This window comes from Solanum pennellii, chromosome 5, assembly GCF_001406875.1.
Source record: "Solanum pennellii chromosome 5, SPENNV200".
In the NCBI taxonomy this organism is placed as follows: domain Eukaryota; kingdom Viridiplantae; phylum Streptophyta; class Magnoliopsida; order Solanales; family Solanaceae; genus Solanum; species Solanum pennellii.
The window spans coordinates 69,405,073-69,421,547 of NC_028641.1; the positions used below are offsets into that span (position 1 = coordinate 69,405,073).

Sequence of the window (16,475 nt, forward strand, 5' to 3'; positions counted from 1 at the left end):
CATAGCATATATATACCCGGACTGAGCGTATTCAAAAAAGACACAAGTGGTTGCCTTGGAGACAATTTTTCTCTTTACTGCGCAGGAATATGAACAAAACACGTGCATCTAAACAATCGTAAATTCCTATTATAGTACTGCCCCAGTAAGAAGTTCATTAGGTGCCGCTGCAGCTTGGATTATCGTAGAATAAGAGTAGCCGTCTTAGGAATTGACTTAACTTAAAAGACAGATGCCGCTGCTGCGAGGCGAGGGAGCAACTTGTCTGGTCCTGCGGTGCACATTCTCGTTACGAGAATGAAATGAAACCCCATCTTGACTCGAGAACAAGACTCCTTACAACTCGCACCAATCGCGGCAGGCCCAGTCGGCCCTCTCCCCCCTTAACCGCCTATCTACTCGTGTTCGTAGCCAGAGGTCAAGACTGTGTTCCCGCGGAAAAACATAAGTCTTCCGTATCAATTGATACGTGAATTGCTCAGTAGTGCTTCGCCACTACCCTAGCTGGCGGAAATAGCTTAATGGTAGAGCATAGCCTTGCCAAGGCTAAGGTTGAGGGTTCAAGTCCCTCCTTCCGCTCCTGTCTTCGTCGTTTAGTGGTAACAACTGGAGTGCATAAGCCACTTTAGAGATAGGGGCGAGCAGCAAGCAGCCCTTGGATAGGGTTCCAACCCTATCTGACTCCTAAGAAGTTGCTGGCTTTTCATCAGTCGTTGCGCGCTAGCGCGCTAGCCTTTTCCCAACCTAGTAAAGGGGCTTCTAGTTGTAGCGAGCAGTGTACTAGTGAATAGGAAAAGTGAATTGAGATTACTAATGACAGATGGAGGTTGAGGGTAGAACATGTTCGGTGCCTCGCCCTTGTCTCCTTCGCCGTAGACTGGAAATGATGGAAATCCTATCGAGAAAGAAGAAGTATAAGCATCGCCTCTCGATCCCATCCATCTTCCCTGGCCTCCCCAACACACTCTTTATACGAAAGAAACCTCCCGCCATAGAGAAGATATCGAAAGTCCGGGTCCCCTCGATTACCCTCCCTCTCCCTGTAGGTCGAGCTGAATTACATCCTCCCTCTCACCTGAACTGGTCGAGAGAGATGAACCTGCACCACATTTTTTCGAATCGAAAGCCCCAACTAGAGATGGAATTCCAGAACCTAAACAACTTAGTTGAGAGCTCTGTGACTGGTTCAAGGGAAGGTCAACCAATGATTGATAGGCCATTCCCTCCCTATCCGTCTCTTGATCCCTCATTCCACTAATCCGTTGTTACTGATTTATTCAAGGCATAGGCTCTCCATTTCTTTGTCTTATTAGCGCATGTGTTCGTCAACGATGAAAGCCGCTGAACTTTAGACTCGAGTGGAGAAAGAGGGCTAGGCCCCCAGAGGGCTTTCAAGGACTAGGGAAGACGGGTGGATTATAGAGCTAGGGTAGGGGCAAATCGAAGGCTCATCGGGATTGGGCATGGACGAGCCTCGACTGGGCCAACATTGATGAAAAAAGAAAAACTTCCCCCATCGCATCATTAACCGGTGTAGGATTCAAGATCAGGTCCAGGATTCGAGTCAAATCGACTTTCCCTCTCATCTCAGGGTGAGGCAAGGAATTGTTTCAAATGTTCGTTGTTCAATATCTCGACTGCTCAAGAAGTTTGACTAGTTGCTCCTCCGACCCGGAGTGGATTCTAGGGGAAGGGAAGAGCCTTACCTTGCAGTAGAAAGGTGTTCGTTGTTGGGACGGGTTCAAACTGGACTGAAGGGAGGATGAAAAAAAAGAGTCCTCTCATCCTGGTCCTATCGAACCAGACACTGAATACCTGGGGATGGCTAGGGCTTTCGAATAAAAGCATGGGCATCTGCTATTAAGAGGGAGCAGTAGATCGTCGATTGAAGAGCCAGGTCAGTCAACATCTATTGGGACTTCTATGGATTATTAATTCGACTCTAGGGACTCCTAGTAGCAAACTACCCTAAAAAAAGGGGCCCCCATTGAGAGGCAGGAGATGCAGGAGCCGCCAGCCGGATCGACCAACAAATGATAGGCCAGAGAGATGGGCTCATTCGACTAATCAGTGATCCCTGGGCCTACCTAACACAGATGTCCCTGAAATAGGGGATTGGTTGATCGGAAAGCTCAGGCAGGAGTAGGACATTCCATACAAATCTTTCTGATCCGCTAGCGGGTGGTCCTCTCCTTAGAGTCAAGTGGCTTTCAGCTCCTCTCAAATCCCATTTTTTCATCGACAGGTAGGGTGAATTCTAAGGTTCCTTATTCCGGTTGTAAAGCGGAAGAAGAGGGAGAATGGGCACAGCCCCACTAGCAGCCCGCGTTTCCGACCCGAAAGGAATGGAAAATGAAAGAAGAATCTGTGTGCACTATCTATGGAGTGGAGTGACTATCCTTAATCTCCTCTTCCCTATCTCCCCCTTTTATGCCTTCGGCTATTACCGGCTGGCAAGGCTTGGCCCAACATTGGATTTGTTTGAAAACTACCAAGGTTTTTGCCCAAAGAAATTTCCTTTTTTTTGGAAAGGAAGGAATGCAGGGAAGAAGTCTTTCCTTTCCACTGGTTCTTGAAAGCTATCAATCCCCGCTTCTCCCTCTCGCATCGGTTCTGCATCAGATGATGAGCCCATGCGAAAACTTTCTCTTTTATTGGCGCCCGATAGGTAGGCTATTAGATTGAGTCGAAAGCCTACCTACGCATAAAGGTTCCGATTCGAGCGAGAGCCCAAACGGGTGAGGCGAGAAGATCTTGATCGAAAGCTCCACTGTTCTGAATAGTGAGAAAGAATGAAATTCGATCAAATCGATCGAGAATATCATCATCTGTTAGGTGGGCCAACCGACCGACCGAGTTGGGCTGGGCGTCCATGTCACAGAACCTTTCTCTAGCCAAGAATCCCATTATTGATCGAATCGGGGCGGATCCAATTCATTGGCAAATGAAAAATCTATCGTTTTAACACTCAGAAAAAAAACCTAGAAAAGAGGAAGAGTCACTAAGACAAGAGAGCTATAGGTAAGCAAGCAAGAAGGATAGGTGCAAAAAAAAGGGCGAGGCAAGTGGCCCAAGGGCCCCTTTCCTTACAGTCAAGTGGCTCTCCATCTCTAGGAAGATTGTGTCCAGGATCTGGTAATCTAAGCCTTGCTTCTTCTGGTCGGCTCGTATTAGCCTGTGCTTTATTACAGGTAGTCATTCCCCCGTTCCTTTAGTCTTTTCAAGGGTACTTTTTTCTTAAGTCGCGGTCATGTCTTGCCCCCCCAGTATAGTGACCGCTTCTATGTTTTCCCCAAATTCCATCAGTTCCAGGCTCAAGTTCTTGTTCATCCATCTTCATTCCAAACAAAGGCGAACATCTCCATTGAGTGACTGTAACTGCTATGGTTTACAGTCAATAGTTCTTAACCAACCTTTTTTTGAATTATTAATGTTTATTAATTAATTCTTATTATATTATGTCTTTCTTTCTGAAGGGCTTGTGGTTTATTACACCAAAGGCTTTCAGTGAACTATTGAAGCTATCGAGAGAGTACCAAATGTTGACGGTGACGAAGGTTACCGAATTTCGGTTGACGTGGAGCCAATGAGTTTGGTCGAACAGCGTAACGAGTCTAAGGTTACAGAAGCCTTCGCCAACTTTGATAGGCATAGCATTGCAAGCAAATAGAGCAGAGAGCTTACCCTTTCTTTCTATTAGAGTCGCGAGCTTGTTGTAGTCGGTCCTAAGGGGAGAACCTTGCTGCTTACTTGTTATATCCCCGCGTCCTTTCACGGCTCGGATCGTTCTTCGAGCCCTGCTTCTCCCTTCCCCCTCTCCTCGTTCCTACTGTCCAAAACAAGCCTATGGAGTATAGCCAAGTGGTAAGGCATCGGTTTTTGGTACCGGCATGCAAAGGTTCGAATCCTTTTACTCCAGATTATGAACACCCGATCGGATCTGTCAAGAACGAGCTGACGGCTACAGGGGAAGGAGCTGACTGCAGTCCCTGAGCCCGCAAGCCAAAGGTTTGACTTTCACCTACCTTTGCTAAGAGAAGAGAGAGAAGGGAAAGACAGATGGCAGAAAGAAATCCTTCCAACCGCGGATTGAACACAAGAATTACTTCGCCCAGGTTCTTTTATCAATCTCCTGGCCCTTGCTTAACTCCTTTTTCCGTAAACCGGTCGCTGGTAGATCTGATCCGAACAGATCTTGTTGAATGAATTGACTTCGGTTTGATTTCCTGAAACACAAGCGGATCGGAACAATAGAACTAATAATAGAATAAACCGAGACAAAAACAAATATTTGAGAACTCGGGAAAGGAGAATACGCCTCTCTAAGGGAAGAAGACCTAGCCCAGCTTTCTTTCCAAGCCATCAATAACTGCCGGCTTTCAACGGGTCCGGCTATCCTTTCACCGGTCGGTCAGTTATGGAAGACTCTGCTGGGTAGAAGCCCGAATATCATTAAGAATATCTTAACATTTTTCATTTTTTTTTTTTTTTTTTCTAATGGAAGGTAATATATGAATAAGAACAGGTAGCATTCTTCTAGAGAGAGAGAGGGCACAGAAGAGAGAGGGCGCTAGCCCGGGTACATAAGTATTAGGTCCACCAGTGGACACAATTATTCTGTTATTATCTACTGCCCGTTTAACTACTCCTCGAGACATTTCTGCTGATGGCCCTTGAATTATAGCAGGAGCAACCTCAATTGCTGTACCCAGGCGCCGGTCTCTAGAAGCTTCTGGAATGTTCAATTTGTATGGCCTCAGTGATGTGAATATTTTGTGTGCCACTTCTGATAATGCATGCATTGCGGACAAGTATTTGTCAGTTCCGTAGATCAAGGCTTTCAAGGACTCCTGAGTTGGTGATTTGTCACCAGGCAGCACATTACACATTAGTGGATGGATGCTATAAATTCCTCCAAAAAATCATAAAATACTGTGCGGCCAGACAATATACTCTAAATTCTCGTTGTCGAGGGAAGTGAATCAACAAATGCATGCAAGGAGGGATGTAATTCAGGAGGTGTAGTTCATCTAAACATTCATCTATAACAAGAACAATAGATGCAGACATTCTAGAATCAGAAACTGGAAAAAAAACCAGGTCTCTTGTTTCCAGTTTTTTTTCTTAATCAACCATAGGTGATGACAGTTCTGGCAAACTTCAAGGAAGCATGGCTCGCTTGTTAGGCTTTATGTATTTTCTTTTCTATGACCCACATAGGCTCGGTGACCCTACCCTATAAAGTGAAAAAAAAAGCAGTAATTCGACTCTTCGCCTGGTTTTATGCTCATTAAAATCTACTTCAAAGGAGAATTCTTTTTATTGGCCATTGTTTTGTTTTCTAATGGTCAATTTCAGCCAACTAAATTGGAACTTGCAGAAAGGCTGAGATACATTGGAACAATAATCCAAATAATCTTTTATTTTTTTCATTTGAAAATGCCGCCAACCAGATTGTGTCAACATCATAGCATTAGGGGCACTTTGTATAATCCGATGTCTTTTCTTCAAATGGCCGAACTCTCACAAATAATGCAATACTTAGGGGTGACAGTAGTGGAAGTAGCTAGTATGAAATTTCTTGGGCACTTACCCGCATGATTTGGCCCATCTTTTTTTCCTCCATGAGAAAACACTGCTCAGTGAGACAATGTAGTCAAGTCAATAGCAGCCAGAGCAAAAGATTGATATATAATGAGAGTTCGCCTTCTTGTGCAAACATCTCCATACTTAACCGCTCTTCTCGGGCAATGTACAGCTTAAGTTGAGCTTGCACCAAACAAAAAAGGAATAAGTTTCTAATTTCCGAAATCGTCTTAGCTAAACCTATAGAATTCCACTTTTTTTTTCATTTTTCCTTGCAATTTATAATGCATTAAGGGGACAAAGACCAGAAACTCTTCGCTGAATGTGGCTCATAACCGGTACCGGTGCAGTGAGGTATTTTCGTTGAGATTCCCGAACTTTGATGATTATCTCGTCGTATCTAAACCAGTGAGACATCAAAGTTTGACGCATACATTCTTTTCTAGCCGGAGATAGATGAAAATATAAAGATATGGACTTTCAATCAAAATTTTCCTTGCAATCCCATTCCCCAGCTCCTGAATAGGTGCTGCACATCTTAATGTATAGAACGACTATATTGAGGAGTAAGGAAAGGGATCCCATGACAATGAGGCCATTTTTGCATGGGCTTGGACTTGCTTTGATGATGAGTAGGCTTGTCGCCCGGAGTGAAGTGATTCCAGGGCTACTTAATCAAGAAGTAAGATAGATGAGATAGAAAAGTGATATAACGAAGAGAATTTATAGTATATATGTACTGAAATGAGTTTCAACAAAAGATTGCCTTTGCCAACTATTCTAGTTGATATTTGTGGAGTATGAAATCACTTACATTGATTCTTAATATCTTCTCATTAGACTTTGACGTATGAAATCGCTTACATTGACTAAATAGATGGAATAACTGCAAATTGGATCATTCAAAGCAGACTAAAGGCTGAGTCATTGACTAAATAGATGGAATAAGTGCAGAGAAGGGGGGCCGATATCCTAGCGGGATCTTCCCATCATGATCGACTACATAAGTTTCATTCAATCAGTAAGAAAAGAAATATGGAATAAAGAGTTCAATCCCATAAAACATGTTCCACAGGGCACCTCTTCAATAAATCAGGACAAAGCAATTGGTCCAGTTGAGAACGTAGCGTAGGAGAAAGGTAAGATGACCATCAACGGACAAAAGCCTCTCATTATTATTATTTCACTTTTATGCTTCAATAAGGCCTATATTCGCATTTGAATGATACCAATCGAGATGGCTTTTTCAGGGACTTGCCTGTTCCCTGAGGCAATCCCTGGGATTCAAAAGAGTGAGAAGGAACTTTCTCTGTCCTATGCCCTCATCACTAACCATTCCCCTTATCTTTGAATTTCTTGATCGGTCGTTCAAGAGAATGACGTTCATTCTCTTCCTCTGTGCATCTCAGTGATGGGCTCATCATAAGCTTTTTTTATCCTCCTCTTACTGGGATATCTATTATATCAAGATTTCTTTTTTGAGTCCACTAAAAGCCCATTTATGGCACGTTTAACCCGTTGAAGGGCTTGACTCTTGTGGGATGGGATGTGCTCAGCCGCCTCCAACTCTTTTTGTGGGTCAGACAACTTCCTTAAGTCAGCAGACATCATATTGATCTCTCTACTGCTCCCGCAAACGGTGATGTCTCGAGTCCCATTGGTCGGTCTGCTATCCGGAACAAACCTTTGTCCAAGTAATCTTGAATCAGATTCCTGAAATTTACACAATTATTTGTAGAGTGAGTCCATTTCTTGTTCCATTTATAATAACGTTTTCCTTTTATTTCTTCTTTTTTAGGTATCTTATGTCCAGGCAGACAGGTCAAAAGTTGTTTATAACCCGGCGGCTGCTTCAGAGCTTTAGATGCCAACCAGTCGGCCGCGATCTTACGTTCTCTCTTCTCTATGAGTATGCTTACAAAAGTACTGCCAATCCCTTTGAACAAGATTCCTGCAAGCTTGGATCAGTTGTGCTTGAGGGTGATTAGAGGAAATCAAATGAATCACAGCATGCAAACAATATTCAAAATCGGTTTCAAGAATGACCTGCTTGTAACCCAAATCCCATGCCAACATAAGGCCACGGTAGATCTTGTTCTTTGCCTTTCATGATATTGCGTATAAAGAGAAAGATAGTCAGTCCTCTTGGGAGGCCGAGAGTGTTATGTAAAAAGGACCAAGGAGGATCCTATCCTAAAGGAGAAGGAGGAGTAGGAGCTAGCTTTAGGGGCGGAATCGAAGCGAAGAAATTCGTTCATGCCACGACGATCTATATGGAAGGGCAGTTTTGTTGATGCATTCCTCTTGAGAATAAAGAAGAAGAGAGATCTTCTTTTTAACAGGAAAATTTGGTCACGTAGATCTTCTATTTCGCCGGAATTCGTTGATTGCTCCGTACGAATTTACAATGGAAAAACTCCTGTTCGTTGTAACATTATTGAAGGAAAGGTTGGTCATAAGTTTGGAGAGTTTGCTTTTACATGGAAATGAAGACCTTCGAGAACAAATATTGGACCGGGAAGAAAAACGGGGAAAAAGTAAAGTCTAAGCGCATGTGGCACGAAAAGGAAATCCTATTTCGGTAAGACTTGATCTGAATCGTAGTTCAGATTCAAGTTTGTTTAGTGAGGGCGACCGCGAAAGTCACCGAATGGGTCAGTCTTTTAGTTCTCCCAGATTAAAATATTAAAGGAGGACGTTGCAGATGCCGGGGGCGGACACGATTTCTTCTAAGGCTAGAAGACCACTGGAAGACATCCAGGAATATAGCATGTCGTGAAAGAAGAACACTGGACGCGCGTGCTTCGACCGTGTCTCCGGGGCACAGTTGAATGTAGATATCATGAACGCGAGGTGCAGGATAACAGGCTGAGAAACCCGGGCAACCATTCCCCTATGTGCCAATCGCTAACACATCCAGGGCCTCGGCGCCCAGCTCAGCTTGAGAGGCCTAGTCTGATTTGAGAAGCGCTAATTCGGTTCGGATAGACTTCATTCAAAAATGCCACCGCCCCGGGAATCAAGAAGAAAACAAGTGCTAAGTTTCAGATCAGTGAATAAACCTAAATGAAAGAAGAGACCTTTCTCGCTCAGCGCCTAAAGCGCACTATGCTCTGCTTCAACAAATGAAGTTTATGGTGGAACTGGTGAACCACGCGAGCTGGTTATATGCGTGGGACAGAGGGCTCGTAGTACCTGCTAGCGCGGCTACGCAGTGGAAGGGAAGGAACCTAAATCGACCCCCTTCTTTTTTTCTTTGAAAAAAGCAGTAAGGAGTAAGGAGTAAGAAGATTAAACTCTCGGATGAGACGAAGCATCTACCGACCGTTCCAACGCGCCCTTGACCTTTTTTGATTAAGACCAAAAACCTTTCTCTAAAGTGGAACCTAGTTTAAGCTGTCAAACATGTGATGATGAATGAAAGAAAAACCACTTGTAGGGATATGGATGGAGTCTCGCAAAGTAAAGAGAGTTGTAGGATTCGTAAAACAGGAGAAGAGCATCTCAAAGAATGGGGCAAAGGATGTTGCGTTTTGACTTTGTCTCCCGGGATCCACCACTGGTTGGGTTTGAGAGCCGTGTGATGGGTGACTATCCAGCACGGTTCGGAGAGCACTTTTAGTCTGCGCTGGTGAATGGAAGCCCCCCTATCAAGCAAGAAGGAAGCAGCTCTTCCCACGGCGGAGTCACCATTGACTCTATTTATTATTATGGTAAATCAGTGTATCAAGATGTCAATCTGAGATCTTATTTCGGTTCGATACGTCCACCTACGAGACTCACCTTTGGCTTTCGTCTTGGTAGGTGTATTAATATACATTTTCCCAAAAGAACATTCATTCATTTCTTTCTTCCCCGTCGACCACGACGACTGAAACGACGCGAAAAATCCAGACCCGTAAAGGAGAAGGGATGTTGGGGGGCATTTGGGAAAGTCGGGCCGATCGGGTGTCTTCATTCAAGCGTCGGTATAGAAGAAGAACGAAACGAAGTAAGAGGCCAGGGGGCAGGGAAAAGAGTCGAGTCGATCAGGCTCGACGATCGGGAGAAGCAAAATGAAACCAGGATTTGGCGGAAAAAAGAAGCAAGGCTATGGATACCATGACCGATCACCATCGATAAAGAAGAATCTTTCTAAATCACTTCATGTCAGCGGGGCCTTCAAGCATATGAAATACGCCGGGATTGAAAATGACATAGCATTCCTGATTGAAAATGACGACTCCTTCAGAAAAACAAACTTATTCAAGTTCTTTTTCCCAAAGAACTCCCGCTCCGACCACCCGATGAGTCATCTACTTAAAAGGACCCTCCTCGCAGTCCGCCCTTCTTTGAATTATTTGGTCATGCAATACTTATTGAATAAAAAGAAGAAAATGCATTTCTACCCTGTCGTAGTTCTCAATCATTTCGTGGCCCCTTGCGTGGATAAATAATCTACGATAGGGGGAGCTAATGCACAGGGAAGAAGCCTAGATAAAAGAATACGTTCTTGCATCGCTTTTTTCTGAAAAGCTCAACCAGCGAGAAAAAGTGTTTGGCCGAAGCCAAAAAGAGGGTGACCACTTTATTCACCAAGCGAATGATCTTCGCTTCGCGGGAACAACAAAAACCACCATCTCGCTCTTTCCTTTCTTCGGTGCTACCTTTTTTTTCCAAGGGATGGGGTTAGGGTGTATAATAACCTTTTTTTAGGATGTCCGGGAACAACTCCTAGTTCAATTAAGGAGAAAATGTTGGAACCTCATGGGTAAGGATAAGGTAATGGAATTGATAGAGAAATTCATAGACCTAAATAGGATAGGATAATTGATAAGGGGAATAGAGATGATGATAGAGATCATACTGAGAAATAGAAGAATTCCGTACGGGTACAACTATTATTTGAACGAAGTGCAAAAAATGCAATCTTTGTTGTATAATAGAACAAACACTAATACCTTAATTGAATCGGTCTGTTTATCAAAGTGCTTCTCCGATTGCTCAAGACATCTCTTTTCAACCGAGGAAAGACATCTCTTTTCAACCGAGGAACAAAACAAGATCATTTCATTCCATTTTTAGTCAAATAGTGAAGGATATTCCATTAGTAATGAAAAAGGGGGTGGAGGGGATCCGTATATGTTGTTCAGGTTGATTAGAAGGTGCAGAAATAGCTAGAACTGAATGCAGAAAGTATGGAAAAACATCTCGTAATGTATTTAACCAGAAAATAGATTATGCTCCTGCGGAAGTATCTACTCGTTACGGAATCTCAGGTGTCAAAGTGTGGATTTCATATAGTAAAAAAAAGGGGGTCGTGCAATATATCCGAAACGTACGAAATATAGTAAATATCGTAAAGGCAGATGTAGTAGGGGTTGCAAACCGGACGGTACACAACTTGGTTTTGGAAGATATGACACTAAAAGTTATAGAGCTTGTCGTCTTTCATATCGAGCCATTGAAGCAGCGTGTCGTGCTATAATTGGACACTTCCATCGTGCTATGAGCGGACAATTCCAAAGAAATGGTAAGATATGGGTAAGAGTTCTCGCAAATATCCCTATTACCGGGAAACCTACAGAAGTAAGAATGGGAAGAGGAAAAGGAAATCCTACGGGTTGGATTGCTCGTGTGTCTAGGGGACAAATTCTATTTGAAATGGATGGTGTGAGTTTGTCAAATGCTCGACAAGCCGCTACATTAGCGGCGCATAAACTATGTTCGTCAACCAAGTTTGTTCAGTGGTCGTAAGCTTATTAATCTTACCCAAATTGGTACACGCCAATTCCATTTTGCCGGATTGAAAGAGCCATCAATCACTATGATCTCTTTCTTAGAAAAGAAATTGCGTAAATTCTGCCTTTTTTGATCCCATGCTTTCCGTTGGTCAACAACCAACTAAATATATACTTCTTCACTACTCCTACAGGGAAGGTGGAAGAAATTCAGTCTCTTTTTTTTTGGGGGGGAGCAGAACAGTCAAAGAATGAACCAAACCAAATGATTGTTCTAGAATGGCTATTCCTCACAATTGCTCCTTGTGATGCAGCGGAACCATGGCAATTAGGATCTTAAGACGCAGCAACACCTATAATGCAAGGAATAACAGACTTACATCACGATGTCTTTTTCTTCGTTATTCTGATTTTGGTTTTCGTATCATGGATCTTGGGTCGCGCTTTATGGCATTTCCACTATAAAAAAAATCCAATCCCGCAAAGGATTGTTCATGGAACTACTATCGAGAATCTTCGGACCATATTTCCTAGTATCATCCCTATGTTCAATTCTATACTATCGTTTCCTCTGTTATACTCAATGGATGAGGTAGTAGTAGATCCACCCATTACTATAAAAGTTATTGGACATCAATGGTATCGGAGTGCGCCTCTTCATCAGGGTGATTAACGTGCAACGAAATGCCTTAAAGTTGAATAGGATTCGCGAAGCATCAGTTAATGGTAATCTCCCATTCTCGCCGTCGAGAGACTTCAATAATTATAGCATGCCAGAAAGGGGAGTTGAGGTGGTTAGACCTATACCCCAAAATGCTCCCAACATAGGAGCCTATGGTTCCATTCTTGTTGTTGCTGGAGGTACACATCCCTCTTCTCGGTGTGGAATGATATACGAGAAATAGATGCTCACCCTGCAATGTTCGATAACGGCGCCGAAGTAGTGAATCTATCGGCACCATAGTAGTGGTATACAACTTTTGACCTAACAGCCGGCCTAGTAACCTTTCCGAATGGGGGATCCCCGTTGGCAACAACCACGGTAGTAGTTGCGGAACTACTGGGCCGGGAGAGGAGCGGAAAGCAACTTGACTATAAGGAGAGGACAACCTCTTGTTCCTACTCCTCTTTCTTCGCTTCGGGGACGGAGGTCCTACGGTAGGTAACAGCAGACAAAAGCAAGTTGACCGAAGGGGACAAGCGCTTCTACTCCTCCACCGAGGAGTCGTTCTTGCGAGAAGCTAGGGATATCGTGAACGGTGGGAGGTCACAGAGAATTGACCTATTCATAGAGTGATCCTATGATCGATACAGGATATAGACTATATCATTCTTTATTCTGTTCTATTTCTGGAAAAAAAAGAAGGGTGACTCAACTTCTCAGCTAGAGTTGGTAGTGGGACCTATTGGCATAATGCACGCTGGAACGTAGGAATTCGAGGTCTCATGAACTACTACTAAAAACCAACCTTGTTTTTGTTTTGTTTGTGGACAAACGATATCCGGTCATGCCTATGGCTGGATCCTTTTAGATCTACGGGCCGGCCGGCCCCGACCGTTTACATGAGCATAGGGAATCTATACTCGAGCGTTCCACTGGGCCCCTGACAGGATAGGTGAGGAATCACTCTGGATCTTCTTTTTTTGGGCTACAACTTCGCCGACCCGACTAGCATCCCTTTCCACTGTGCATTTTTCGAACAAAGAAGACGACTATAGGATCGAATTGCTCTTCAAGAAATTGCTCGTCCCATACCTTCTGCCTGTCTCATATGTGCGGAACTTGGTGTTTTTCTGTTCCAGCCTCTCCCTCGAATACATAGGGTAGGTAGGGCTGGGTGAGAAATGTTTCCCTCTTGCCAATAAACTTTCCCCGGCCTTCGATTAACCTTACTCATAAAGGGTCTTACGGTCGGGAGAACTACCTAACTAAAGAAAAATAGTGTTCTTTCTAAGAGTAGGCGTGGAGAGATTTTTGCAGGGAAACTTGCAAGTACAGTTTGGGGAGAGACGGGCGTCGACCCTACCTTATGAGTATTCGGACAATAACAGTTCCGATGAACAGTCACTCACTTTTGACAGTTATACGATTCCATAAGATGATCTAGAATTGGGTCAATCACTTTTTTTAGAAGTCGACAATAGAGTGGTTCTACCAGCAAAGAGCCCTATATGTTTTATTGTAACATCTGCTGATGTAACTCATAGTTGGGCTGTACCTTCCTTAGGTGTCAAATGTGATGCTATACCGGTTCATTTAAATCAGGCCTCTATTTCGGTACAACGAGAAGGAGCTTACTATGGTCAGTGAAGTGAGATTTGTGGAACTAATCATGCCTTTATGCCTATCGTCGTAGAAGCTGTTCCTAGGACAGATTATGGCTCTCGGGTATCGAATCAATTAATCCCACAAAGCCCCGACAAAGAGCCAGTATTGGTCCCCTCTCCCTCTGATGACCGAATACAATCGTCTTCGTGGGCTTCCGCGCTTGTAGATTGGGGAACTTCTCAAACGCAATTGTCTTCGTGGGCTGCCGCGCTTGCAGATTGGGGAACTTCTCCCTCGGAATCGGAATCAAGTGTGAACGAAGCCCAATAAAATTCCCCCGCAACAACAGTGGTTGGTGTTGGGGCGGAGATCCAACCATTCCCATTGTTACAGGATTCCCTAAGGCGTCAGGAGTTAGATAGCCGGCTGGCGTTCCACTTGCACTTGATCGGAAAAAACTGAACAGAAGGGCAAATAAACGCTACGTTGGAACAACAATTCTTTTTAGAAAAACAAATGGAGAGTGCTTTATTGGCCAATGGCTTTAGCCCAGAATCAATTCTCAACGAAATGGGAAAAATACGAGGGATCGGTTTCTATCTGTATGGGCGACCCCTCGCTGCCACGACATACAAGAGCTATATAGATATAATTGAAAGGTTTGGTCCAGACAAGAACCTACCCTACAAACGCATTATAACTGCTTTTGTAGATTGCAAGCTACGCATTCGATTTGGGAATTAAGGGAAAAGCTATATAAAGTAAAACTAAGGTAGTCGCCAAAAGTCAGCTTTTCTTTTTTTCGGTATGCCGCTCTGCGAGCAAGGAGTGCCACGCACAAGCGGATCAAAAAGAAAGCAAGGGAAATTCTTCTCTTTTTTGGGGAGAAATCCTTTGATTGCGTATTGAATATACATCCATGTGTTTCTTGTTCCACTAGCTAAGACCAAATTCTCACATGTCCCATTTGTCATTCCAACCTTCTTTTTTTATGTCAAAGACCAGAAGCTACGCGCAAATTCTCATTGGATTGGGTTGTTCTTAACAGAGATGGCTATAACTTGAGATGGGGAATCGATCTAAATGCGATCTAGATGCTGAGAACTTGAACCTACATCACAAGAAAATATAGCGCAGAGTATGTGTCAGTACTTGAAAGGTACTGAGCATGCAGGATAGATTAAAGTTGAAATAAACATATATAACTTAACAAGCAAACAAGAGTATAATCTAAACATGATATAGATACCGAATAATGAGAAAGCTGAATGCAATTACCAAATCATAAAATAATGAGACTAAATACTAACTATATTAAAATATGGTCAATACAATGGAGTCTGAGTGAACTATGGGAGCTACTAATAACTGATAATAAAATCACATGAGATAAATGTGGATTCTAATGTATATGCCACATGCAGAGGACCTTATATACCCGACCAAAGATGTAAATGCATTCTGGTGTGATTACTAAAATGATACCCACATAGGGGACTTACAACCTCCGTTGCTGGTAGTTTGGGTACTATATGGATGAATGACCCTAGTCTAAATCATTGTTAGGCCACTCCCAATTTATTAAATGACTAGCATATTATGACTGAATTTCTTTGATATACTAGATAGCTCAAAACTGACATGTGAACTTGGAATACATATTAATATACTTGTAATGATACATTCAATACTGAGGCATGTATATTTGAAATATCTGACCTAGCATGTGTCATTGAAGAACCAAATAAATGCATAGCTAGGGTTTTAAATTTCATGCAAGAAACGAAGTAATTACATAATAATCTCCTAAAGATATAGAAACCCTAGGTCTAGTTGATAATAGGGACTCAATAATTTGACTGAAATATATGGACCTAATGGGCGAAAGGAACCCATTAAAAAAATCCCACATACCTGGAGAGGAATTCCTCGGAGAAAACATTCGAACTTTGTACTTGAATAGATGGAATTTTGTTGCGATGTTGAACTGGGTTTTGTTGCCTCTTTCTTATCTCTAGGTTCTAATTTATTAGGTTTTCATGAAATATTATTTCTTAGATAAGTTGTAGTTATGTTTCTATGCAAAAACTAAACAAAACCATGCAGCTTAGGGTTTAAACGACGTAATTTAGGGGTCCAATAAAATAGGAAAAGACAAAAATGCCCCTGACTTAAATTGTTGATGGGGCTTAATACGACCATTTTTACGGACAGTGAAAAGGACCATATATTGTGAAGTGGATCATTGTATTTGGTCCAGAGTTCACTGGGTTCTACAGGTCCGGTCCATGGGCTCTAATTGTTACTGTGTTAAGGAGCATGGGTAGTGAAGGTTCCCGTAGTCCTCACTTGGGTTCTGGGGTCTGGTGGCCCTTGTTCGTGGACATTCCAACAGGCCAAATGAAGTCCCTCGTGGTCCTCACTTAGAAGTTGGGGAGTCTTGGGATTTGCAAGAAGGTGTGGGGGGAGGGGGGGCTCTTGTCTAACTTATCAAGGACCATCCCACGGTTGTGTGAAGGATCACGGACCATGAAGGTCCTCATGGTCTTTACTTGGTCATGGGGGTTTAAGGGTCTTGTTAGGGAGGCTACAACATCGAATCCAGGTATGACCACATGATCCGTTGTCAAGATAAGGGTCCTTGGTCTTAGGTTTGGGCCTGGGGGATGATAACTCCCTACCAAGGGAAGGTCAACGTACCCGTGGTTTTTCCGGAAACAATGGAGACCACCATCTTCATCATCATTTCTGAAAAAATGGATATCATTATTTAAATATTTTCTTTCTCCATGCTCACCTTCCACCACACATACCGCCTTGATCTACACCCTTTCTTCCCAACGAATCAATGTTGAAACAAAAAGAAACGAAAAGAAAATACAAAATCAAAATAAACAACT

The 16,475-nt window shown here is 43.1% G+C and overlaps 1 protein-coding gene and 1 non-coding gene across 2 annotated transcripts; both read left to right on the forward strand.

Annotated features, from left to right (window-relative positions):
- Positions 1–507: 507 nt before the first annotated feature.
- Positions 508–579, forward strand: TRNAG-GCC. The gene has a single exon. It is a non-coding gene; the product is annotated as a tRNA-Gly (tRNA).
- Positions 580–9,097: 8,518 nt separating this feature from the next.
- Positions 9,098–11,322, forward strand: LOC114077201 (60S ribosomal protein L16, mitochondrial). Its single transcript, XM_027916885.1, has 2 exons — positions 9,098–9,189; positions 10,935–11,322. The coding sequence occupies exons 1-2, from the start codon at positions 9,098–9,100 to the stop codon at positions 11,320–11,322; spliced, it is 480 nt and encodes a 159-aa protein (XP_027772686.1).
- The last annotated feature ends 5,153 nt before the right edge of the window (positions 11,323–16,475 follow it).

Bases quoted from the DNA above. Each gene is read 5' to 3' on its own strand.
- LOC114077201 (XM_027916885.1), top strand. From the start codon at position 9,098: ATGGGGCAAAGGATGTTGCGTTTTGACTTTGTCTCCCGGGATCCACCA. The intron at 9,190-10,934 runs GTTCGGAGAGCA...TCGTAAAGGCAG, and splicing joins ATGGGTGACTATCCAGCACG to ATGTAGTAGGGGTTGCAAAC.